Genomic DNA, 25,685 nt, shown 5'->3' on the forward strand with positions numbered 1-25,685 from the left:
CTTATTTAGTAGACTATTAATATTTTACTTGTAATTTGTGCCAAGCTCTCTTTGGATGGAAATTCAAATTCAATTAGAAATGCACAAAAAGCAGTAAATAAAACTACCTTAAATATGCTGGCAAGATGAGAAAAAATGATCAAAACATGTTTTGCATTTAAAACTAACAGACTTACTGAACAAAGGAAGTATTAACTGTATATGATTAATTGAACTGTGTGTTTCTGGTCACTGTATCCTTCAAGGTGGTCAGTTTCAAATTTAATTTTAAATTGGTTTATTTGTAAACAAACAAACAAAAACCCGTATTTAATAAAAAAAAATCTGATTTTAAATTTTAAAAAGTCCAGTTAACAAAATCGTTGGTTTTTATCAACCCTAGTTTTGGGGTCCCTAACTTCTAAGGACACTTATTTGCTTTTTCTTTTTTTAAAAAATATTCACAACTGTGCATAAATCCAAGTGTAAGCAGCTGGACAAGCAGCAGTGGGGTTTGGTCATAGTCTGAAGATTTGGGGGGAATGTGAAGCATCTTCTCAGTGACCCTCTTGAAAATCTTAAGGCTGGATTTGCTAGTATTTACATGGTTTAACTATTGAATCACAGGCTGCAGTGCTTCTTGAATCTTATTGTACCAGGTTTCTGTCAATACTTACTGATTATTCAAACTGCTACTACTTTAAAATCCAGTAATATTTCCCTCATGCAAATTTGTTAATGTGCTTATTTCTCAAATGTGGTTAGACTACTTCCTTTTCATTCATTCTCATGCGAGATGACATGAGGGTAGCACACTAGAGTCTTCTGATAATACTCTTTTAAAGGCCTGATCCAGCAGTGCTTATTCCAGCAAAAATCCTATTATACTTACTGGTGTCAGAGAGAGAAGGGAGAGATGTACTACAACAGATACCGGTGTGTCTTCTACCAGAGTAAAAAGCATGAGAGGAAAAAGTAGTACTTGTTAATTTAGGACGGGTCTGCATATTCATGTAATGCACAGGAATATCTTTGCCTATACTTTGAATCGAAGTTAAATCAAAATGTTTGCACTTTTCCCATTTAATTGTTGTTTAGCATGCTACTGTTTCCTGACTACTTGGCTAAAAGTGTAAAAATAACATAAACGTGGTTGTTTTTATGGTATTTCTAGTGCAGCCAGAACAGTGAGTTACTTGAGGTCTCAGGACAACTGTTCTTGTGAGATCAAGTCCATTTTCAGCTGAATGTGAGTAGCAGCTTTTCGTATTTGTACAAACAGAGGAGAGGATGCTGGTTCTATGAGCTGATCTTTTTTTCTTAACAAAGGAAAAAGTTGAATTAAATTTCTGAGTTGGTAACTAGATGCCATGTATCACCTCAACCACTCACGGCTGCCTGGCATTTACCCATTTGACTTCCACACGTTCTATGCTCTTTTCATCGTATAAGTATATTAAGCAGAGCTCTGTGCCCTGGGTTTTATATTTGAGACAAAAAAGTTAGACAAGGCAGGGCAAAAAATAGAACCTCTCTCAGTAGCTGGATGAGGTTGAGGAAATAATTGTAAAACAGGTACAATCTGGCAAATCAATATCCGCAAAGCTGGACTTCTACCAGACTAGAAATAGATCACTATCTGGTTTAGTGGTTCTCACTTTGAACAGGGCATGAAAAAAAATAACTCTCAGCCTCTGAGCATACAGAAATGGAGGGTGTACTCAACCCTCCAGAAAAATGTGCATCAGTAGATCCTAATCTACTCAAGTCAGATGCCAAAGACTGGAGAAGAAACCATCAGAAAGGAAAGCTATGAAGTCTGTTTAAAAGTAAATAAAGCTTTAGTTGATATAACCTATAGTGTAAACCACAGTGTGGATGCTGTTTTATACCTGTAGGTTAAAAGAAATGCAGTATTAGTAGGAAAGCAAACAAACAAACAAAACTTATCTAAATCTAATCAGTCTCCCTTCACTCTTCTATCTGTGCATATTGACAGTGAGGAGGATGCTATCAGAATGTTAACCTCTGGATGGTGAGGTCTGTACTGAGTATTGAGAAACCACCAAAGCAAGATCAGTGTGAAGGCTCAAAAAGAGCAGAGTCTGTCTTTATTAAATATATTTAATATCAAACAAGGAAACTCCTTCCATGTAGTCTCGTGAGTTCTCCCAGTGCTATGCCGTGACTACGCAAGTCGCGGCCGCGTTTTAACGTTGCCAGTGAAGACGTGCCCTTAGTCATGCTTCATCTTCATTGCAAGGCCACTTGGGAGATGGGGGGGAACCTTTTTTGTCTTCAGGGGGGAAGAAAGGAACTATTTGTCTAGTGCATCCTTATGAGAAAACTCACTGGTTCAATTAATGATGAATGCTGTAGCTTCACTGCCCAAAAGATAACAGCAGATAACTTGGAACCCACAACTAGAATGAGAATTGTAGAATGTCCGTTTACAAATCAAATATTGGCCTGGCCTACTATGCTTTTTAGTTGGTGTATTAGGCCTCTTGTAAAATGGCAGCATAGCAGAGTTTGTCTACTAAATTGAAAGAGGGAGGCTGGTGGTGTAGGAATTCCACCTGTCCTGTATTGGGCTCGTTGGTTCTACAGCATGTACCGGTACTGTGTTGCTGGCATCAAGTACCCAGTACAATTACAACAACACATTGTGCACCATTAGATAAGAGCTCAACAATAAGGGAATGGAAAAAACCCACTCTCCATTCATGAGGTTTTCCAGAAGGCTAAATATGACCAAAGTTATCTCTCCAAATTATAATCTGGAAAGCAACTCAAGGAGTTGCCCTGCATCTGCAGCCAGACCTTATAAAGTTTTGGTTTCCACAGATTGCTGTAGCACATTGAGCCATGCTACTCCATCCCAAGCATAAAATTATTCTCTGCCATTGCTGTACTTTACTTTTGATGATTGTTTGATCAAAATGTAAGGCATGCTTTCAGACAAGCAGAGGGAAAAGTAATTTTGCCATCGCTATGGACAAGCAGCCAAAGGCTTGTACATGTTTCTCTTAACAGTGAGCTTTAATCCTAAGGAAAGGGTGCTCACATTTCTAACACAGCTTCTGGGCCTGGCAGCAGCACTCTCAGGACTGCCATTAGGCAAAGGCAGTAATATACACAGAGCTGAGTAGGGTGCCTTGGCCTTGGAAGAGAGAGTGGGGTCCCTCTGGTCGTACTGGCCTAAACCTGCCACACTTAACGGATTCTTGTAGTTGCTACAACCTATTCTAAAGACTTATAAAAGAAAGCCAACGCAACAGTCTTTGTCTTTGCTTTAAGGCAGTGGTTTTCAAACTTTTTAGGCTGTGTACCCCCGTCTGAGATAAGGTCATTATATACCTATGAAAACAGGGTCTGTAAGGGATAACACGATACACTGTCTGCCATTACAGGATTTTTGTCGCATACCCCCTGATAAGAGCCTGCGTACCGTAATTTCAAATCCACTGCTTTAAGGTACTGAAGAATCTAAACAAGGCTATCCACAACAAATGCTCATGACATTGTAACTTTGTTAGAATGATGTAAAGGTCTTTGGGCTGTACCCTTTGCTGCACTTCCAAGAGTTATGAATGACTATTGTGTAACTTTTGAGGAAGGAGTTCTGTGTTTGTGTTTTGTTTTTAAGTTCCAGTTTCCCTATTTAAAAATTCTGGTCACCTATTGTAAAGTTAATTCCTAGTCTCATAAGGAGAAATTTCACAATTTTTTCTCCTGGCGTTTAAACACTTCTGATTTTGATTAAGTGGCATGCTGAGCTGCACACGTCTCATGTCCATTATTTGCAAAAACAGCTTGAGTCTTCAATTTTAAAATTACAGTGAAACATGTACAAGAGGCCACCCTTATTAGGCCAACTCTTGTCTCAAAACAGCCTCAAAGGATCCCCGATCGTACTAAGCACAGCTTCATCACACCCTCATTAAAAGGTCTTTTCTGTTAAGCACCCAGTTTTAGTTGTTCCTTTAATAGCCACGTGACAGATTCTGCTATGTTAACTTTCCCTGTCACGTGGCCTGTCTTTCCTAGCTTTAGAACTGGTCACATCCAGTCACTGCTACATGTACAAATTCTGCCATGTCCCTGATTTCAAGAGGGTGGGAGGGATGCCAAACCTTATTTGGCAGGTGATCGCGCAGCTGCTGCAGCGGTTTACAACGTGTACAATAATCACTCTGGTGCTGCTGTCACTGCTTGCCTCCCTTAACTTGATACCTTACGGTTAGAAATCACTATTGTGCACTTAAGTGCAGATGTTGGTTTGAAACTGTTTCTACCTCTATCCTGCTCAGCAACTCACTACAGCACGTACTTTAGTCACTTGGTATTGCAAACTGAGTAAATCCTACAGTCCTGTATTTTCTCCAGTTTGTCTGTTGAATATTTTGGTGTCACTTTTTTTTTTTTTTTTTAAAGTTCCCTGCCCTGGAAATGAGGAAAGATTTCCCACACACAGGTGAAACCTTTCCTGCCTCTTACCTCTTGTCTGTTCTGACATATCAACAGCAAAACATTTAGGTGTTCAGTTTTTCAGCTCTTAAAAATCTGCTTCCACTGAGTATTTCACTGAGTCAGTGAAAAATCTGAATGAAATGCACACTCAACAAAAACACAACTGATGACTTTCATTCCCACTTCCCTTATCTTACGTTGTTGGGTAGGTGGTTTCTTAATGTCAAAAATTTAACTTTAAAGGTGGCTGTATTAACAGGGGGAGGGAGGGAGGCTGCAGTTGCTTCTGTGATTCATTGTAGGACTGATAAGCCTCTAAAATTTTTGATTTCACTGCTCTACAGCCAAAATGCTTCTGAAATAAATGTAGTCAAACTTTACTAATTCTGGGTCACTGAGAACGAAAATGATGCTTAAAATTGTTGATTGGCTCTGGTTTTCAAGATATGCTATTGGGTCAGTATATACGACCCTTGACTTGGGAATGGCGGAGGATAAGTGAGTTATAAAGGGAAGGGATCTCAATTTAAACCAGAAATGATTAAAATACATCTTTGACTGGATCTATGAATAAATCTATGACTGGGTTTGGACAGTACTTGCTTTTTAGGCAAAACAATGAATGATGCAATCTGAAGCTGGTATTGCGTCATACATGATATGAATTGCATCACGTTATTCCTAGAAGTCATGGATGATGCAATCATAACGAAGCTTACATCACTCTGCTGAACAAATTGCCCTATATCAGCTCTAGAAATCATACAGTGTCGTGCTCTCTTATTTGTCAGTGTTTGATTTTGCAAAGGGACACACTTCTGTTTAGCCAAAGTGAGCAGAGATGCCTCGTACTTATGTGAACAGTGCAGATAACTTCTGCTATGTTTGTGGTGAAGTGACTTTTGCATCACAAAAGCGCAGTATAACCACTATGGTTAAGAAAGCCTATCACCTTTATTTTGGCTGCAAAATTGGAGATCAGGACAAGAGGTGGGCCCCACACATATGCTGCAACACTTGTGCAACAAATCTTTGCCAGGGGTTGAACAGGAAAAGGAAATCTATGCCTTTTGCAGTGCCAATGATTTGGAGAGAGCCAACAGATCATACCAGCAATTGTTACTTCTGCATGGTGCCTCCAGTTGGGAAAGGTGTGTCAAAGAAGAAAAAGTGGACTGTGCATTATCCAAACATTCCATCAGCTATACGCCCAGTACCCCACGGAGAAGAACTGCCGGTTCCTGATGCACCAGAATCATTCTCACTTGAGTCAGACGAGGAAGAGGAAGAGGATGAAACTTCTGGTCCTGAACCATCAATGTCACAGGACCCACATTTTCTCCCATCCTCCTCCTCTGAACCACACCTCCTAACACAAGGTGAACTGAATGACCTTGTCAGGGATTTGGAACTACCCAAGAGTAAGGCAGAGCTGTTGGGCTCCAGACTACAGCAGTGGAATCTCCTGGCAGGTGATGTTAGGGTTTCCGTGTTCCGTGACCGTCAAAAGGATCTTGTCCCATTCTTCTTCATGGAAGGTGATCTTGTAGCCTGCAACAACATCCATGGTGTGATGGCAGCCCTCAACATCGTTCACAATCCAGATGAGTGGAGACTGTTCATTGATTCATCGAAGACGAGTCTTAAAGCTGTTTTACTGCATAATGGCAATGTTTTGCCATCAATTCCAGTTGGTCATGCAGTCCATATGAAGGAAACCTATGACAACATGAAACAACTTTTGAGGTGCATAAACTATGACCAACATCAGTGGCAGCTTTGTGGCGATTTGAAGGTTGTTGCTCTCTTGCTTGGTCTGCAGACTGGATACACAAAGTACTGCTGTTTTCTCTGCGAATGGGATAGTCGTGCAAGAGATTCCCACTACATCAAGACAGATTGGCCACTCCGACAGTCATTGGCGCCTGGGAGGAAAAGTGTTCAGCATCCACCACTTGTTGAATCAAGGAAGATTTTGTTACCACCCTTACACATCAAGCTGGGTCTGATGAAGAACTTTGTCAAGGCCATTGACAAAACACAAGCAGCTTTCAAGTACCTCCGTGGAAAATTTCCAAGGTTAAGTGAAGCTAAGATAAAGGAAGGTGTCTTTGTTGGTCCTCAGATTCGTGAACTTCTTCGAGATGATGCATTTGACCATGCACTGCGTGGCAAGGAAAAGACGGCATGGAAAGGCTTCCAGTTAGTGGCAATAAATTTTCTCGGAAACAACAAGGCAGACAACTACAGGTTGTTGGTGGAAAACCTCCTCAAGGCATACAAAAGCCTTGGTTGCAACATGTCACTAAAGATAAATTTTTTGCACTCGCATCTAGATTTTTTTCCACCGAACTGCGGAGCAGTGAGCGACGAGCACGGCGAGCGATTTCACCAGGACATTGCAACAATGGAGAAACGCTATCAGGGCAAATGGAGCCCATCAATGCTTGCAGACTATTGCTGGACAGTGACAAGAGATGCTCCATTGAATGAATACAAGAGACAAGCCAAGAAGCGCCGAGTAGACACTGAATAGGACTAAATTATGTACATAATAGTTTTTTGCCTTTTGTTTCATAATAAATTTTATTTATATAACCCTTTTGCTGATTTTTAAAGTGTTACATAAACAGGACAGGTGAAATATTATCATGTAAAGCAACCATAAACACATGAAACGACCTGGGTTTACAATTTATGATTAAAACTCTATCTACACAATATACATAGACATAAAATGTAAAAACTTAAATATCTTAGAAACAGTAACCAATCAGTTGTTTTAATTGTCATATTTGAATTCAGCACATCAAAATACATAATAAATAGCACATTTTATCTCTGAAGCAGACGACTTCTCAAAAATTGTAGACCAGTGTTTCCTCAGGTTTTGCCCATCTCTAGTCTTAATGTACTGTTCCTGTAGGGGAGTTATTGACTGCAGTCCATGGGGACTATTGTTACAGAAAGGTAAGAAATATCATTTTAGCAGAGAGATTCTTCAGAAATGTTGGTGAAACAGAACCTTTCAATCCATTTATGTGAATGCTTGCAGTTTCTCTTTCAGGACTATTGGACTAAAAACGAACATACAGCCAAAGCATTCTAAAAAGAAAGCTCCCCACCCTCCCCCCCGCCAAAAAGGAATACATGTTGGAATGGAACTTTGAGTTACAAAGCACTCAGATGTTTGCAAAAGAGTGTCTTTATTATTTGAGGGACTCCCCAACTTTCTCTTCAGTTGGCAAAACCTGATGAGTTGAGCCGAACCAATTATTTAATCAAATGAAAAAAGGAGAGGTTTAGTCAATCTTTACTTTACCCTTTCTCTCTTCAAAACTAACATGAACTTCAATGCTTGTGAAAAGTGACAGATCCTCTGTTTCCAGGGCTGCAAATTTATCTAGCCACTAAAATGTCATTGCCTCCGTCGTGTTCCAGTGGGATTGTTTTTGTGGATGAGAAAGTAGTCTAGACTCCATGTTCATTAAATACTTATAGTTTTCAGATGTTTGAAGGGTTTTGCACATTATTGTAAAGTGAGAGAAGCTTATTAGTGCATAGAGATGTATTTGTTAATGGGTTTCAATCACAATTACATTATTCTGTAAAACTGTGAATGACTAAACTTAAGTAGAAACAGGCATTTATTTTATTTCTAAAGTGAAGTTAGAGTGGAGTGTGTAAATTTATAATCTTATTTGACTTCAGCTTTCATTCTCAAATTGCAGCAACAAGCAGCTTAACAATTTCTCAGACAGTTTGGAATTATTTAAATTTTTGAATAATTTGTAGTCTGTAGGCCGTTTGCAAGTACTCAGTATTGAATTATTGGCTGTTTTTGACTGGATACGCAGGTCAAATGGTATTCGGGTAGTATAACTCTTGGAATCAATTTTCTGGTGCGCAGATACTTGCATTTATAAATTCAGAAGTTGCCTTATTGTGACTATTCTGTACTTCACTTAAATTTTGATCCCACAGACATTCATGTCAATGAATATATTGGCCAGAATGTCTGCATTTTCAGTCCATACTTTAAATCCTGATGCATTTTGAGGTAAAATGGCTTAGTACAGTTTGAAAATTGTCATTCCATTGAACTCTGGTCTGTCTTAGGTTACTTTTTTGATATCTCATTGATATAATTTTGATATCTCTACACTGGTTCCTTTGGTACTCTTGTTTTAAAATTTGAATATTTTTTGTCTTAGGTTTCTGCAGCAGCCCCAAGAAAAATACCTACTAGAGATCTAGGATTGTCTGGCATATGGATAATTAGGATCTTTCTTTAAACGTAGAAAAAATAGTTCTAATACTAGACGTTTACAATCGCAGGAGGTTAACCACTTACCTACAAAGGAACACATTTATCGGTAGCCAGAGCTACGGATGCTCTTTGGGATAGCTTTCCCCCCCCCCCCCCCCCCCCCATATCCCTAAAGTATTTTCTAGTCAAAAGTACTTCCACTATTCCAGAGGGTCAGGTTTTCTCCCATTTGAAGACTTCATGCCAGCAGTGGATGTTTTGTTTTTGTTTTCAAGGCCCTTGTCTCTGCTTTACTATGAACAGGCTTGTTCTCATTGCAGAAAACTTCTTATAATTTGTTTCTGGTTCCAATCTGTTCTCCCAGCTCAAAATACTTCCAAGTGCATGATTCACTTGTGCTAAAGGCGTTGATCTTAATGCAACTTTTCTGATGGGAGTTAAATTGAAATTCTGTTCAACAGCAGGGTTGAATGCTTTGCTTCCCTGCCCCATCCTCTTCCTTCTCTCTTGTGGGGTTTAAACCATAATCATAATCCCCACAACAGAGGAGTGGATACAATTTATTTTTTCCTACCCAATCTGGCAGTAGTTGGGTGGGTACAGAACTTCTCTTCTCCAGCCATTAGGTGTGGAGTATAGACTGGACAACTAACAGACCCATCTCACATGGCAATACACATCACTACCAGTAGTGCTGCTTGTTGCTGCAGTGACAGGCAGGCTATCAAAGTCAGCAAAAATGGTAGCTTGGATACAAGTGATCATAACTTGATTACATTTATAATGTGCAAACAGAGTAAAGTCCAGATCAATAATCTATATACACTTGGTGCTTTTAAAAAAGGTCATTTTTGTAAAGCTGAAAACAATTACGAGTCAGAATCAGCTGGGAGGAAGAGTTTAATAAGAAAAATGTGAATGATAAGTGGGAATTGTTTAAGAACACTTTCCTAGATGCCCAAAAAGCCACAACCCTACAATTAAGGAAGATGGCCATCTTGGTTAAAAAAACAACCTGGTTTAGAGGAGTAGTGAAGACAGCTATATAAATAATATATAACACATGAATGAAAGGGGAAGTTGGTAGTGAGTACATATCAGAAGCTAGGAATTGTAGAAAAATTTTAAGGGAAGCAAAGGGACAAAAGGAAAAAAATCTGTGGCTAGCAAAATTAAGGACAATGAGAATTTTTATATTGGGAACAAAAAGAATCCTAACAATGGTATTGGTCCAATACAAAATGGAAATGGTAGAAGTATCAATAATAATACAGAAAAGGTAGAAGCATTCAATAAATATTTCTGTGTTTGCGGTAAAAACAGAGTATGTTATCATGTTATATGATGATGATAACACTCATTCCATTCCACTAGTATCTGAAGAGAATTTTATACAGCAGCTAATACAGTTAGACATTTTTAAATCAGAAGGTCCAGATAACTTGCATCCAAGAGTTTTTAAAGAGCCGGCTAAGGAGCTCTCCAGACCACTAATGATGGTTTTCAAATGTCTTGGAACATTGGGGTGGTTCTGGAAGAAAGCTAACGTGGCAAAATTTGGAATGGATAAAGGAGATGACCTGGGTAATTATAGGCTTGTCCCTCTGACATTGATACTTGGCAAGAAAATGGAGCTGCTGATACAGGATTTGATTAATAAAGAATTAATGGAGGGTAATATAATTAATCCAAATCAACATCCGTTTATGAAAATAGATCCTGTCAAACTAATTTGATATCTTTTATTGATGAGATTACAAAATTTGTAGTTAAAAGTAATAGTGTTGATCTATTATATTTAGACTTCTGTAAGGTATTTCCCTGGGTACCGCATAACATTTTGACTTAAACTAGAAAGATATAAAATTAACGTAGCCATCTTTTAATCCATTTGATGTGTGCCAACTGATAAGTCTCAAAATGTCATTGTGAATCGGGAATCATCACTGAGCAGGTGTGTTTCTACTGGGTCCCCACAGGAATCTGTTCTTGGCCCTATACTATTTAACATTTTTATGAATGCCCTGGAAGAAAACATAGTAATCACTGATAAAGTTTGCAGATGAGTCAAAAATTGGTGGAGTGGTAGATAATGGAAAGTAGAGGTGGTTGATAACAGAGCATTCTGGATCTCTTGGTAAGCTTGATGCAAGCAAATAATATGCATTTTAACGTAGCTAAATGTATAAACCCAGGAACAAAGAATTTAAGACTTACTTTCAGAACTCTATGTTGGGAAGCAGCAACTCTGAGAGAGATTTTGGGGTCATAGTGGATAATCTGCTGAACATGAGCTCCCAGTGTGATGTGTGGCCAAAAGGGCTAATGTGATCCTTGGATGCATGAACAGGGGAATCTTGAGTACAAGTAGAGCAGTTATTTTACCTCTATATTTGGCATTGGTGCAACCCCTGCTGAAATATTGTATCCAGTTCTAGGGTCTATACTTGAAGAAAGATGTTGATAAATTGGAGAGGATTCGGAAAAGGGCCATGAGAATAGTTAAAGGCTTAGAAAACATGCCTTACAGTGATAGACTTGAGCAGCACAATTTATTTAGTGCAACAGAGTTAAGGACTTATATAATCAAGTCTATATAAGTACCTACATGGGGAACAAATATTTGATAATGGGCTCTTCAGTCTAGCAGAGAATGGTATAACATGTTCCAGTGACTGGAATTTGAAGCTAGACAAATTCAGACTGGAAATAAGGCATAAATTTATAAACAGCGAGAGTAAATTAACCATTGGAACAACTTATCAAGGGTTGTGGTAGATTCTGCATCACTGTAACTTTTAAATCAAGATTGGATGTTTTTCTAAAAGATGTTCTCTAGGAATCATTCGGGGGAAGTTCTATGGCCTGGGTTATACAGGAGGTCAGACTAGATTATCACAATGGTCCCTTCTGGCCTTAGAATCTATGAATAAGTAATTTTACTAGACGTTTTATTTTTCTTAAGTCCTAGTAAAAGTGAAACACAAGCTGAAGTTAAACCCTTGGGTTTATGATTTTAAAAATATTTACCAGGGACCCAACGTGGGGGGTCGGAGTCTCCTATCAAACTCCAGCAGCCACTAAGGGATCGGGAGCAAGGAGCCCAGATTCCGTGGTGAGCAGTTGGGCAATGCGTTGCTAAGTCAAAGTAAGAATAATGCTGCAGTGGTTCCATTGATGTTACAGCTCCAGACTGGGGTGGGGGGAGAATCTCTCTCTCGACTTTTTTTCATACCCAGCTTCCCAACAATGACTGCTGCAGTCATAGAGGCTGTACACTGCCACAGCTGCTGCTTCTCCTCCCCCCCATAGTGACGGCCCCCCACTGTGCACTGAATGTGAGGCACCCCACCCTCCCCATATCCCAGAGGGTTCATGCTTTAAGGACGGACAGGAAGTGAAAGTGCACTCTACCCACATTTATCTCTGCTGTGTTGCTCCAGTCATATGCTTGAGCTACGTACCTGAGACCATAGAGACTAAATGGTTGTTGGTGGAGCATCTCACCCTCAGTTCCCTATTAAGGCTCTTTGTTTCCTGGGAATTCATTCTCCTGATTGGGAGCCTGAGAGAGCACTTGGACCGGGAGCCTCCTGGGGAGAACAGACAGGAAGCATGGGCGAATGGACAGGGTTAGGGTTAACCACCTTTTCAAAATGCAAAAATGGGACACTTGCAGGAGCCCTGCCACACTCCATGACACTGCCCCCTGCCTCTCCTCTTCCCTGCTAAGGCCCTGCCCCCTGGTCAGACCGGAAGCCGGAGCCGCCCAGGATGCCTGGGCTGCTGTGGGGAGTCCCGGACCCTCCACCTGCACTGAGTGGTGGGAGGCAGTTCCCAAGAGCAGCCCTTGGGGCACACCTCCCAGGGCAGGTGGAGACTCTGGGACTCCAAGGCATCCCACAGCAGCCTGGGCTCCATGGGTGGCTCTTACTACTGCCTGTCTTCGGGGCCTCGGAGGGAAGAGGAGGAGGGGGCCTTGTGGCGAGGGGGACTAAAGCCCACCTCAGCTCCCTTCCCCCTGGGAAGAGGCTGGTGCTGCTTCTGAACCTCAGGCAGGCACAGAGTGGCACTGCAGGAAATCTGGGACAAATGCTGTCCCGGAGTCATTCAGCCTGGGACTTGACATGTACATTTCAGTTCTGTCCCACCCACTTAGGGATGGATGGTCCCCCTAGATAGGATGCTGGACTGGGCCTTGAGAGACTGGGGGTGAGTTTCCATAGAGGTGACCCAGAGCCTGCCTGTGACTTTGGGCAAGACACTTAATGTGGCTGTTACCTCCACTGTCCATCTGTAAAACGGGGATAATACTTTCCGACCTCAAAAGGGTGCTGTGAGGATAAAATCTACTAATGATTGTGGGGTGCTCGGATACTGGGTGATGAGCCAGTACTTAGACAGTCAGTTCTGTGTGTACTGTAGCTTTGGCACTACGGAAATGGGCAAACACAAAAGTCACGTGTGGAACCTCAGTGGATTGATTATTCCGAATGATTTTCTTTCCACCTGGTATAATGCATAAGTCACAGTCTAATGCTAAACAACGAGGAGTCCTTGTAGCACCTTAAAGACTAACAAATTTATTTGGGCATAAGCTTTCATGGGCTAGAACCCACTTCATCAGATGTATGGAGTGGAAAATACAGTAGCAGGTATAAATACACAGCACACGAAAAGATGGGAGTTGCCATATCAAGTGGGAGGTCAGTCTAACGAGACAATTCAATTAAGAGTAAGATACCAAGGGAGGAAAAATCACTTTTGTTGCGGTAATGAGAGTGGCCCATTTCAAACAGTTGACAAGAAGGTGTGAGTAACAGTAGGGGGAAATTAGTATGGGGGAAATTAGGTTTTGTAATGACCCAACCACCCCCAGTCTTTATTCAGGCCTAATGCTTATTTTTCCAATGTATCTTATGCCCAATCACACTGCATCTCCCTGAGCTGTAAATCAGGAAGGCAACAGTGTACTCTCCATTTGGGAGATAAGCAGCTATCTGGAGGCCAAACATTCTCTAAACATCTGGCTAGATCTTAGCAATGCTTTCCATTGGGAGGGCAGCTTGTGAGTGGAGGAAATATGTATTTTACAGAAGGTTTTGAAATGACTGAAGCTCTTTAATAATATAGTTTATGCATGACCCTTCAATTTTGTATGCCCCCCCCCAGGCTTTGCTTGTAAAGAGATCTGAGAATTCTTCTTAGTCAGTTAGCCATGAAGTGGTTGTTAAAGACTTTTTTTCTTTAAAAGCCTATCATTTTGAATGTATGCTGTACACAGTTAATGTCTTTGATATAGTCTCCATCTGAGTTCTAATACTTATTTTATCAGAGGAAATTGTGAGCTAAACCTACTTCCCCCTGTAATTAGTGTTCTCTTCTCAGATAGCTGTAAATGGATACTATAGGAAATGCTAAATTCTGGAAGAGCAAAACTCCTGGGGTAGATTTACCGAGTATCCATCACAGAAGTGGTCCCTGTTTCCACAATAGAAATATACAGCAGTACTCACAAAAACATTTTTCCTATATATGGTCTTATTCAAATTAGTTGTGCTCACAAGTATATAAGCTTATTCTCAGTGATTGTTTCCAAAAGATGATTCAAAAGCCAATTTTGCTGTTGCAACTAATTTCCTGTAGTTGCTGTAGTCACAAGCTTTCAGCTTCACTTTACTTTTGTGCTATTGTGGCTTTGAAGTTTTTTAAACTAACAAAAATTATGCTCTCAAACTGAAAAGTTCAGGTTAGTGCAAATCCTTTAAAGCAATAAAATTTCAAACCAGAGCTTTTTAATATCAATAGAAAATTGTACAGGAGCAAAAAAGTCAATATTTTTGCAACCATGGCTCTCTCACTCAGTTTACAGTTTTTGCCATTGTGTGCCTAAAAGTCTCTGGATGCCTTAAACAAGACTTGTATGAAGTCAAAATTGACATGTAAATACACCCAAGCAGAAGATAAATCCAGTGCAGAAAGGAGAAATTTCCTCCCTTGCAATAAACCAGATTTGAAATTGACACACAGTAGAAAGATACTAGAATGGTGCTGTGGCAGATGTTCTTAGGGAGACACAAAATATCTAAATTTAAGTAATATTTTTGATCTGAAATATGCTCAGATATCTTTATACTATAAAACTAGAGCAGGTCAAAATTTCAGGTTGATGAAAAATGGCTTTTTAAAATGGAAACTTGTATTTCTTGACATTTGAAAGTTTTTGACAAACTGAAAATCAAAAGCAACTTTTTTTTTTTGTTTTCAAAAACTTCCATGGAAAAAGTTAGATAAAATTGGGGGGTTTTAAAATTTTTTGGGGAGGAATACTTAACATTTTCTGACCTGCTTTATATAGTGTTGAAAAGAGACCTGAGATTTGCCAAACTGGATCAAAGCAGCATACTGTCTAAACCCCTGTCCTGTCTCTCACACTGACCAATGTTGAATGCTGCCTCCCTAGGAAGGTGTTAAAATGTGATTCAATTACATAGCACTGTTAGGTGCTTTATTGGTAGTTTAGGTACAGCTATGTCAACAATGCAGAAAATACACACTTCATCCCTTTCTCTCCAAAACCCCCACAGAATTTGCCACCTCCCACACTTCGCACATTCTCTCACTAGGACAGCATAATTTGGGCAGTATGAGCAGCACGTTTAGCATTGGATCCTAAGGCCTGGTCTACACTAACCCCCAAATTCGAACTAAGGTACGCAACTTCAGCTACGTGAATAACGTAGCTGAAGTCGACATACCTTAGTTCGAACTTACCGCAGTTCAGACGCGGTCCACACGCGGCAGGCAGGCTCCCCGTCGACTCCGCGGTACTCCTCTCGCCGAGCTGGAGTACCGCAGTCGACGGCGAGCACTTCCGGGATCGATTTATCGCGTCCAGACCAGACGCGATAAATCGAACCCGGAACTTCGATTGCCAGCTGTCGAACTACCGCGGTAGTGTAGACCTGGCCTAATATTGTTACATCTAACGTTGATACTATAGGGATAAGGTGGTGGGAGCAGTAAATAGAGTTTGCACTTGGATTCTGTTCTTCCTCATGAGAGCAGATGGATATATGCGACTTTACAGTCATACTAATGCTTTCCACAACAGCCCAGCAACCCAGCTGTCAGGTGATATCTCCTTTACCTGGACATACTTATCAAAACTTGGAGAAAGAGGTTCTGGGAAAATTGCTTCACCTTTAAAATAAATAAATACATTTGTGGGTTGTTGTTGTTTTTTAAAGTAGGGTCCTATCTGTGCTGCATTATTTTATGGTGAGTTACCATCTGGGATTAAGAAGAATCTGTTTGTGCACTGAATCATAGACATTGATAGCTGAAGGGGAAGGGGAATTAACTATAATGTAACACATATCCTGAGGCATTTAGTTGGACAGATCATACATTGGATAAACACGTATTTGCCTGGGTTTGTTTTAAATTAGCTTTCTTTTACTTTAGATAAAGGGTAAATGGGAGCTGCCAATTTGGCTATTTCTACATCTCTCATTCATTTGCTTTTAAATATCAATTTCTTAGACCTTTTAATCTCCATGTTATCTGCGAAAATTTCAATTTGTATCAGGGAAGCTGGGTCTGAAAAAAGTCGAGAGAGAGAGAGAGATGGTTTCTCCCCCCACCCCGGTCTGGATTGGGTAACTACTTTTTAAAAAATATCTAAACTTACCTTTCTGTCTTGCTTCTAACTGTTTTGGTTTTCACCAAACCCCCATCCCAGATCGTGGTATCCAAGCAAGGATATTCTTAAGCAGCTTCCATGCTGATGAATGGATTTTAACTTCCTAATTTTATTCTCCACACTATGTCTAAGGTGTGAATGCTTTTCTTAAAAACAAAAAAACCCAACAATCCAGCAACCTCAAACCCTGCGAAGGTTGGTGTTCTAGGACTACCTCTCATTATAATCTCCCTTTGAAGATACGGACTTTTTATATTATGGCTACCATTTGTTACTAAGGCTTTGTCTGCACTTAAGTTTTGTCCATATATCTATGCTGGAAAAGTCCTCATAGCATAGTCTCAGTTATAGTGCCAAAAGCACTTATTTGCTGCTATAACTTTGGCCACACTAGCTCTTTTGCAAAAGAGCTATGTTTTAAAAAAAATTCACACCCCTGACTGACATTGCTGTGCCAGCAGAATGGAAGTGTAGACCTGGCCTTAGGGGCTGAAGTGTGTTTACCTTGAGCCAGTCTCTCCCTCACCTGTTTGTCTTCCCAACCTCTGCTTTCCTCCCCAACCACCACCTCTTTCTCACCTCACCAGCTTTCATTCTCAACTCCTTTTTTAAAGACACATTACAAACAACTTCATTTTCCCCCTGATTGTTTTAAAAATCCCCTGGAATGTTTACAAAGTGTTGGGGAAGTTCCCTGGCTGCATTCTAACTCAGACTAGATGATCACAATGATCCCTTCTGGCCCTTGGAATCCCTGCATCTGTTAAGTGCCTGCAACCCCCCACCCCCAAAAAATCCCCACATGGTCATACTGTGTGACCCTCATCCTCCTTTCATCTGTCCTGACCTCATTGTTTCCCATTTTGGTTGTGTTGTAAGCATGTTTGTTAACAAATTCATGAAAGACATTTGGACAAATCTAGTTGCTCTACGTGAGAAGAAAAAAATTCAGAAGTTAATGTTAGAATCCAGCTCATCAGTGGAAGAAATATGGTGTGGCTCTTTAATCCTCTTTTGCTTGTGGTCTTGACATCTTGAGACTGATGTGCTTTGCCATACCACAATAAAAGGCCTAGAGCAATAAGAGTTGCGTGAAATATCCATGTTGCTCTGAAAGTGCACAGTCCTATGTTCAGCTGAACAATTCAGTTAGTTAGAAGTAGAATCCCTTGAATGAATAAATATGCAAAACCTGCATGGGAAATGAAATATTTGTAAACGGTAAATTTGAGTTACCCTGCTATTCAAGAGTGAAATTTTCTTGTCGAGCAGCCTATAAAGCAGTTCTGATCGGGACTCAGTTGGTGTACGGTAACGGTATTTATAATGAAGTCAGAGTTGGCTTTAAAGTCTGATGAATGAAAGTCCACAGTATAAGGCTGCAGCTTTTTGTGAGAGAGACATCTGTGCTATAACAAGAGAGGGAGACCCAGTTTAGACAAATGCTGGAACCAGGGCTTTAGGAAAAGGAATGACTTTTTCTTCTAGCTTAGATTAAATATTTATACAAATGAACTTTTCTTTTCAGCTGCTCATCAGAATTGCGGCTGCACCACCAACTTGGCTTTGAATTTTGTTCTGATTGCCCAACAAGGCTGTACATGGAGAGTGTTGCAGAAGAGCCACTTAAACAAAAAATGTTTGTTTTACAGCAGAACTAGAGGCTTTGGGTTTTAGGGATGAAAATTAAGTGGGGAGGGAGAGTAAGGCAAAACAGAGTGGGAAGTAAATCTGGAAGAGGAAGGATGGGAGTAGAAACTAGAGTTGATATAAAAACATGGAGGGAAAACAGAACATAAAGATGAGCGAAAAGTACAAGAATGGGGTATTATTTTGGAGAGAATTGAGGTAAAGGGGCTACTTCTCTCTTTCAGCAGATACACACACCAACAGCTGCTATTATTTTTTTCCGAATACAGTTAAATACAATTTGATTAGGTGTTAATCTTTCAGTGTTAATCATCCTTAATGCCTTACTGCTTGAGACTGAGATGGCCAGGAAAATAAAGGTTTATAATGAAGACAATGCTATCATGATGACATGTTTCTTTGACCCAACAAGATTACTACTGTTTTTCTGAAAGGATGTTAGATCTGCTTCCAGTCCTTTGAGGGAACTTCTTAAATCTGTTTGGTAAAGCAATTCTTTTGAGAAAAAGGGAACTCAAGTTACTAGAGTGTGTTAAAACCATGACTAACTTTGTCCCTGTTTGTGGCAGCACAGAAGGGAAACAGGGAAGAAAATGAGTGGTGGTAAAGAGGAACCTGGGTGAAGAGGGTGGGATGCTGAATGTGCAGGATGGATATCTTTATTAATCACAAAAGTGTGGTGTGTCGCAGATGTGACTTTTTAGAATGAATAAGAAGCTCCTGTTGTGTGGGTGCGTTTTTGTTCTGTTTTGTTTTTAGTGTTGTGTAGGCAACATTCTGAAAAAAATGAAAGAGGAGTTTTTGGTTTTTCCCTGAAGAATTCAGTATCTGTAAAGATAGTAGTATCAGTTATGTGCTGTTAGAATGAAATAAATTAACTATAAATCTGAAACATCATTTCCCCATCTCCTTCAGAGCTTTCCCTCCCCTCAAAAGCTGGTGGCATTTTCTGAATTGTGGTGTATATTTAAAAATCTTTGGGACAGGACACACATTTAATACACACATATAACCAGTTTACAAAATATTGGAGAAATTTTATTCTGCAAAGCTGTACAGAACACTGGGAATTTCAGTCCTGTTCTTATAACAGATGGTTAAAATAAAAACAAAAAATCAAATGTAAGATATTGCAGTTTTGGACCTGGGTGAACTTGAGTTGGCTGATCATTACAGAGTTTAATTGTAACTTTAAATGTAAACTTGTGAAAAAACAGAATAGTTACATTATTTTATAGTACTATCAAGTCAGTGACACTGCAGTGGTGTTGATGTAATGTAGAAATGAAATTGCCTTATCAGACAATGGACTGTCTAGTCTACTATCCTATCAGAAGAAAAATACTTATAGAGGCTTTTTGAAGCAAGGGCCTGCCTTGCTTTTGCATTTTGGACAGCACCTAGTACAGTGGGACACTGATGCTAATGGGCGCTCTGGATATTGTGGCAAAATTATTGCATAAATTATCTAGGGGAAACGTTTTCTCTCTCTAATCCCGGGCAGTGAGTGAGTAGCTGGTTTATGTCCTAAAGCATGAAGTCAGAAAATCCTATGACTTTCACATTTACTCTAGTTAGTTAATTACTTAGTTCATATATATATTATATATTTTCCATATAAATGTCAGATCCCTTTTTTTAACCCTCCTGAAGTCTTAGCATCAGTGATACTTAGTGTAGTGTGTTTGTAAGTGTGAATCAGTTTTAAATTTTGGAATTTCAGATGGGCTTCAGAGAAGTCTCCAATTTCTACAGGATTGTCCTAAAAGGAGCTTGCTTAAATTAATTACACAGACTAAACAAATTTCTAGTTGAATGAAGGAAGAGTTTAAACTTTTAACTATTGTGTAATAGACCAAGTGCTGTCAGAAAACTCTTTAATAGTTCCTAAATGAAGTAGATGGGAAAATACTGCTGTTCAGGGTGATTCTTCATGACTAAATTTGGGGAACAATGTACTGCCATTTATGTGTCTGACTAGAAAAGTTACATTTCAAGTGTCTGCATATATTTCCTATTTAATAAATGGCAGAGAAAGGAATAAACTGCAGTTCAATTCAGAATTGTTTTTTACATTGTACTAAATGTCTACAGTTCATCAATAAATGTTTTTCTTGTTACACTTCTAATTTCTCATTGAAACATACCATGCTTTGAAGTCTTATTTATTTTATTTTAAAGACCAGTTATTTTGCATGTTTATCTTAGTTGTGGTTGTTAGAGATTTATAGGAATTGTGAGCTGTGCTGTTCTGATGCATGTGGATTTTTTCTTCATATCAAATGGTTTTCCTCCCCTCATCAGTATTATGCTACATATTTAACATTAAGTGAATATTTGTAGAGAAAATGGTGTATGTGACACCTTATAGGTTGCAGATTTAGTTTTTGTTGCTCAATGTGAATTGCAAACTGCTTAGGCATTGCTTTAATACCTTAACAAGATTTATGACTTGAGATAAAATGTTAAAATCTGATGAACCATAATAACGTGATTGCTGTCTATACCAGTTACTGCTGTTCAGTTATTTCTATTATTCAACAAATTCTTAATGGGAAGAAAATTAAATTTTAAAACAATGTAGGTTTAGGAAAAGGTTAAAGGATTTTGAGATGGAGGAAAATGGGGCGATAACTGAGACTTCTAACTTTACCAAATATATTTGAAAACTGGCTCTGTCTGGAATATTTTATGTTTTCTCACCCTTTTCTAAAATTATGACTATTTTTCCATTATGGTTATGGAGAAGGTGATTGCTCCAAATGAAACTTTAGTTATTAGACGAGGGGCTAATTGGAATTGTAGTTCTTCCCCTTAATCTTTCTCTATACCGGTTTCTCCTCCTGCCCTTCTTCGAAAACACAAGGCCGTCACGACTTCTACATGGTTGTCAAGTGATTGCTGCTTCTGGGTCACCCAGGGCTTGTCTACATGGGGAATTTGACCAGAATAGCTTATTATTTTTGTCAATCCCCTCATGTAGATGAGAGCTCAGGAAAAACCAAATACATGAGATTTCAAATGCAGATCTCGAAGTTGGGAGGGATGGAAAAAATGAACAAACTGCATGTACCCTTCCATGAATATCCTCTATCCACAACCCCAAAGTGGGAAGTTCTTTTGAATATTATGCATTCTACAATTTACAAGTTCTAGTGTATAGTGTAATGACAGGTGGTGCCTTTTTGTCAAGAAATTTTGAAACTCAAATTTGCAACTTCTTTTCCCTTTGATAGGTGCTGGATAGTTTGTTAGCTCAATATGGAACAGTGGAGAACTGTGAGCAAGGTACACAAGCTCTAAACTCAAATTGCTTTTAGATTTATAGAGGGTGAAGTGAGTGGGAAGTGAACTTAATTTTTTCTTCTGTTGCATTTTCCCCTCTAGTGAACACTGACACAGAGACTGCAGTAGTAAATGTAACATACGCCAATAAGGACCAAGCTAGACAGTAAGTATATTTTTGTTCACTTTGTTTTTATAGCTTAACTCATAAATCTGAGCTCAGCATATCTTGATGTAAAGTAGTACAGACGCCCCCCGACTTACGCAATCGTTCCGTTCTGGAAAGCCTTGTGTAACTTGAATTTTGCGTAAGTCGGAAACGTATACCCGTACGTTACGCAAATATTTCCGCAACTCGAAAATCCTATTTTTGGCTTATGGAACTTTTTCCGTAAATGCTAATTTGCGTAAGTCGTGTCTTGCATAACCCGGGGAGTGTCTGTATGTATATTTTTGCTTCTGTTCAATTGCACCTTAGGAAAGCTTCTCTTCTTTACCTCAATTTACTGTCAGTTGTACACCAACTTTCTTTCCTGCTTTTTTTTAATATTTGAAATCCTGAAGACATGTGAATTCAGAATTGGGAAAATTATTTACCACAAATCTCTCTTAGGAGCTGATCAAAATCCCACTGACTCCATTAAATACCCTCATTTTCTGTCAGTGGGCTTTGGATCAGGCTTGTAAAAACATTGCTAAAAACTCTTAGTAAAGCTAGAGGCCTGGTGCATTTTCATTACCTCCTGAGGGTGTGCCCTCTCTTGATTTTTTGCTAATTTTGGTTAAAATCTCCCCTGAAGATTGAATGTTTAGTCAGTTGGAAAGTTGCTGCTGCTTTTAAATAAATATGTAACTTGAAATGATCCATTTGCCTTATTCTGATTATATGAATTATTCTGTCTTTTTTAACTTAGCATCCATTGCCTGTTGATTTATTTGCTTGTATCTACGGTTTTTGGCGTTTTTTAATCCAAAACTATCGTATTTTAATATTTTTAAATTATTTTTTATAATTTCACTTACTGGATAGGAGAAGATTGCCTTTGTATTAACATTTTGTATCACATTAGACATATTAATGTATGTATAATTTTGCCTTTCCAAGATGGGTGAGGGAGTGTCTTCCTTGAGACATCTCAGATATTCCATCTTCTTATCTGGGGCATAGGCATGCTCTTTCACTCTCCTCTTCTAACCACAACAGTACAAAAAACATACAGAAATGTTGGGCTCTTTTTACTTTGAAATTCCTGCCACCTTGTGGCTAACTATAAGCAGCAGTTGAGATGCACTCTTACTTCTTACGGTACATAGTGATATAACATTTGCACCAACCCATAATTCAGTAATTCCATTTTGCTCCCCAGAATTTTTTAAGTGTTTCTGCCAATTAATGCAATCTAAACGAATTTCACTTGTGGAACATGTGACATAAGCAGTTTTCCTTTAAGAGGAAGTGTATCAGGGATCCAGAGATTGAGTTGCTGTTTAATTTTCTTTTCCTTTCAAAAGTTCCATGTTTTAGGAGTCCATCTTGCCTTGAAATTCTGTCTTAATGATTTTGTAGTAAAATTTATGAATGTTTTTAGCACCAAAAGAATAAAAGATATTGGAACCACATTGAAACTTTGTCATGTGTCAGAACATGGCTTTGAACAAAATGTGAACAAAATGTGTCTGAAAATACCCCATGGAATTGTGTAATCCATGCTTTGGATCTAGAAACTGTGACATGACTTCTTGAATGTTTCATGTCTTTTTGCTAACCTTAGAGGTAGGTGCAACAACTGGCAACGGTCTTGCTGCTACTGTATTCCTGTATATATTCCTTATTCAAATACAGTTTTTAAAGTTAATCACAAATAGACACAATGATAAGCAGCCAGTCACTAGTCCATTGGGAACAAACTTTGTTATGCATGAGGAGAGGAAATCAAATAATTGAAAATAGCTCATTTGAGGCAGATGAACTAGAGGCAAACGTAAACTTTGGAGGAGGGACTGAAGTGAATATTGGATGGAACTTTTGAATAATGAAGGGTTGTGTGGAATTTGTAGTACACTCTAGCATAGCTGTCAGTACTTGTATTGGATAGAAACCTAATGAACAGATGGATGAAGAGAATGTTTTGTGGATGTTAAAATGTGGACTCGCAGGTTACAAAGGGTGAATTATGGTTCCTGATAGAAAGTGTGGTTAGGCCTTTAACTATGGTTGGGTAGTTGGATATGAACTCTCATCTTTTAGAGACCACAAACAGGAGAGGTAGCCGGGTGCGTGTGTGTGTATATATTTAAAAAGAAAAGCTCTGTGAGGCCTCTGTCATGAAAATTAACTGTTGAAAGGGTACACATGGCTTTTCTCTTTTATTGACTGATGTTGAGTTTCAGTTGGCTGGATTTCAAGGCACAGATGAAGTTTGCTACTTGAAACAGGTTCAAGTGGTAAGTAATGGCTATAAAATTAATGAGCTCTGATTTCACTAAGATAGTGGTCAGTCTGAATATGAATGAGAACTGGGCTTTATGAAGCTGCTTATGACAATTGAACTCAACAGCTGATACTGGTTTCACATTTAGGATATGTTTAGGATTAATAAAGCTCTTAGATTGCAAACTGCTTTGAGCCAGAGACCATGTCTTCATGTGTATTTGTATAGTGCTTCCAACAGAGGTGCCTTGATCCTGATTGGGGCATCTAGGGGCTACTGCAATGCAACTAAATACAAAGCTAGCATTTAGTTGGGTTGGTTTACAAGCTATGGCTGGTAGTAACATATAAAGCTGACCACATCTCGGCTGCAGCACCATTTGCTTAAGCAATAGTTGAATTTTATGGTGTATTTCCTTGTTGAAGTGTGTATTAGCAGAAATATATAACAGCATGTGTGTTGGTAATGCTATAATACAAGACTGAGATGATATTGAACCTGTTTGCAGTTGTTTAGAATCTTTAAAAGCATTATTGTTTTGAAATAAAATGTCTCTTGGTTTTAGTTCAGAAATGAGCTTCTGAGGCTGCATTTTGTGTTATCAAAATGTGGGGGAAATTGCCAAGTTAGTTTTCTTTAGGTTGTGATCAGACAGCTCAGACATGTATGCCTTGGTGTTCTTTGTATTTAACGTTGGCCTGTAGTCAGTGCTGAAAAAGAGGTGCCAGAAGAAAACTGTTTCAAGAAAGACAATGTTTTGAACTTTGAAAATAGTAGACTGAGTAAATGCAGGACATCAAATTCTGGATGGTACAAGAGTGGATAGGGCAGCTGTCAGGGGACTCATTCCTCCTTTGCTGTGTGCTCCCTGCGAGCTGTTTTGGGTGGGCCGTTGCTGTTCATTCCTAAAGGTGGTGTCATTTGGAGTCCCACGGCAGTCCATCTAGTCTCCTCTCTTGTGCCATGTTTATTTGGGGCCATTGGAACAGTTGATGAGGATGCATGAGTTGTCCCTCAGCTCTGTATCCAGCTCAGCCTTTTTAGCCAGTGCTGTCAAATGCTTAGCCAGTATCTGGGTGAGATGGGGGCATGGATGAGTTAGCGGGTGGAGATGATACTTGCATTCTAAGGGAAGCAATCAGAAGACAGGCTGAGGATTCTATCTGCCCTTCTGATAGATGATTTGTCTGTTTCTGGTGTCTAATCCCCACTGGCTGTTACAGTGTAGTAGCAGTGACCAGAAATGAGGGGTGGTCCCCTTCCCTCCCTCCCTCCCCCCAAGTCTTCATCTGACTAGAAAATTCTGACTGTTCCTTTCAGATGCTGCAAGCCTAGCTACTGTGATTGTTGTGTTTTGCCATCTCAAGACAGGAGTCCTGTAACATATTCTACCTGGGGCTACACATCTTAAATCAATCCAGATACTGATACAGAATGCTGCAGCCCTCTTCAACAGCATATCTCAGTGGGAGCATATAAGCCCAGTGGTCTGTGACTTGCATTGTTGGCTTATTGATTTCAGGGTAGAGTTGAAGGGAATGATTTTGACCTACTGTATAAGTCCCTAAGTGGCTTGGGACCTGCCTATTGAGAGATTACCTCTCCTTGTGCCATCTTGACAAACTCACAATCAACATAGGCACTGGAGCCCATTTGTGTAACAGAAGAGCCTGTTGATTGTGAGGTCCCAAGCCACTTAGGGACTTATACAGTAGGTCAAAATCATGCCCCTTGCGGTAAACTTCAAAACCCTACTCTTATCATTTCCCTCCTTGGTCTAAAATAACCCACATTTGTTGACCCCCAAGGCATGCAACGGGACCCATCTCTTTACCCGGGCTTTTGCGAGGGAGGGTCATTTTATGGGTGAATATTTGGGGGTGAAGGGAGG

At 39.5% G+C, this 25,685-nt stretch overlaps 1 protein-coding gene across 1 annotated transcript in view; it reads left to right on the forward strand.

The window, feature by feature from the left end:
• IGF2BP3 (insulin like growth factor 2 mRNA binding protein 3) overlaps positions 1–25,685 on the forward strand; it is a 179,793-nt gene that overhangs the window by 76,888 nt on the left and 77,220 nt on the right. The window contains exons 4-5 of the mRNA XM_065400075.1: positions 21,314–21,365; positions 21,465–21,528. Of these exons, the coding sequence (XP_065256147.1) occupies positions 21,314–21,365; positions 21,465–21,528 (116 nt within the window). The remainder of the gene's footprint in view (positions 1–21,313; positions 21,366–21,464; positions 21,529–25,685) is intronic.

Source organism: Emys orbicularis, chromosome 2 (genome assembly GCF_028017835.1).
Source record: "Emys orbicularis isolate rEmyOrb1 chromosome 2, rEmyOrb1.hap1, whole genome shotgun sequence".
Lineage (NCBI taxonomy): Eukaryota > Metazoa > Chordata > Testudines > Emydidae > Emys > Emys orbicularis.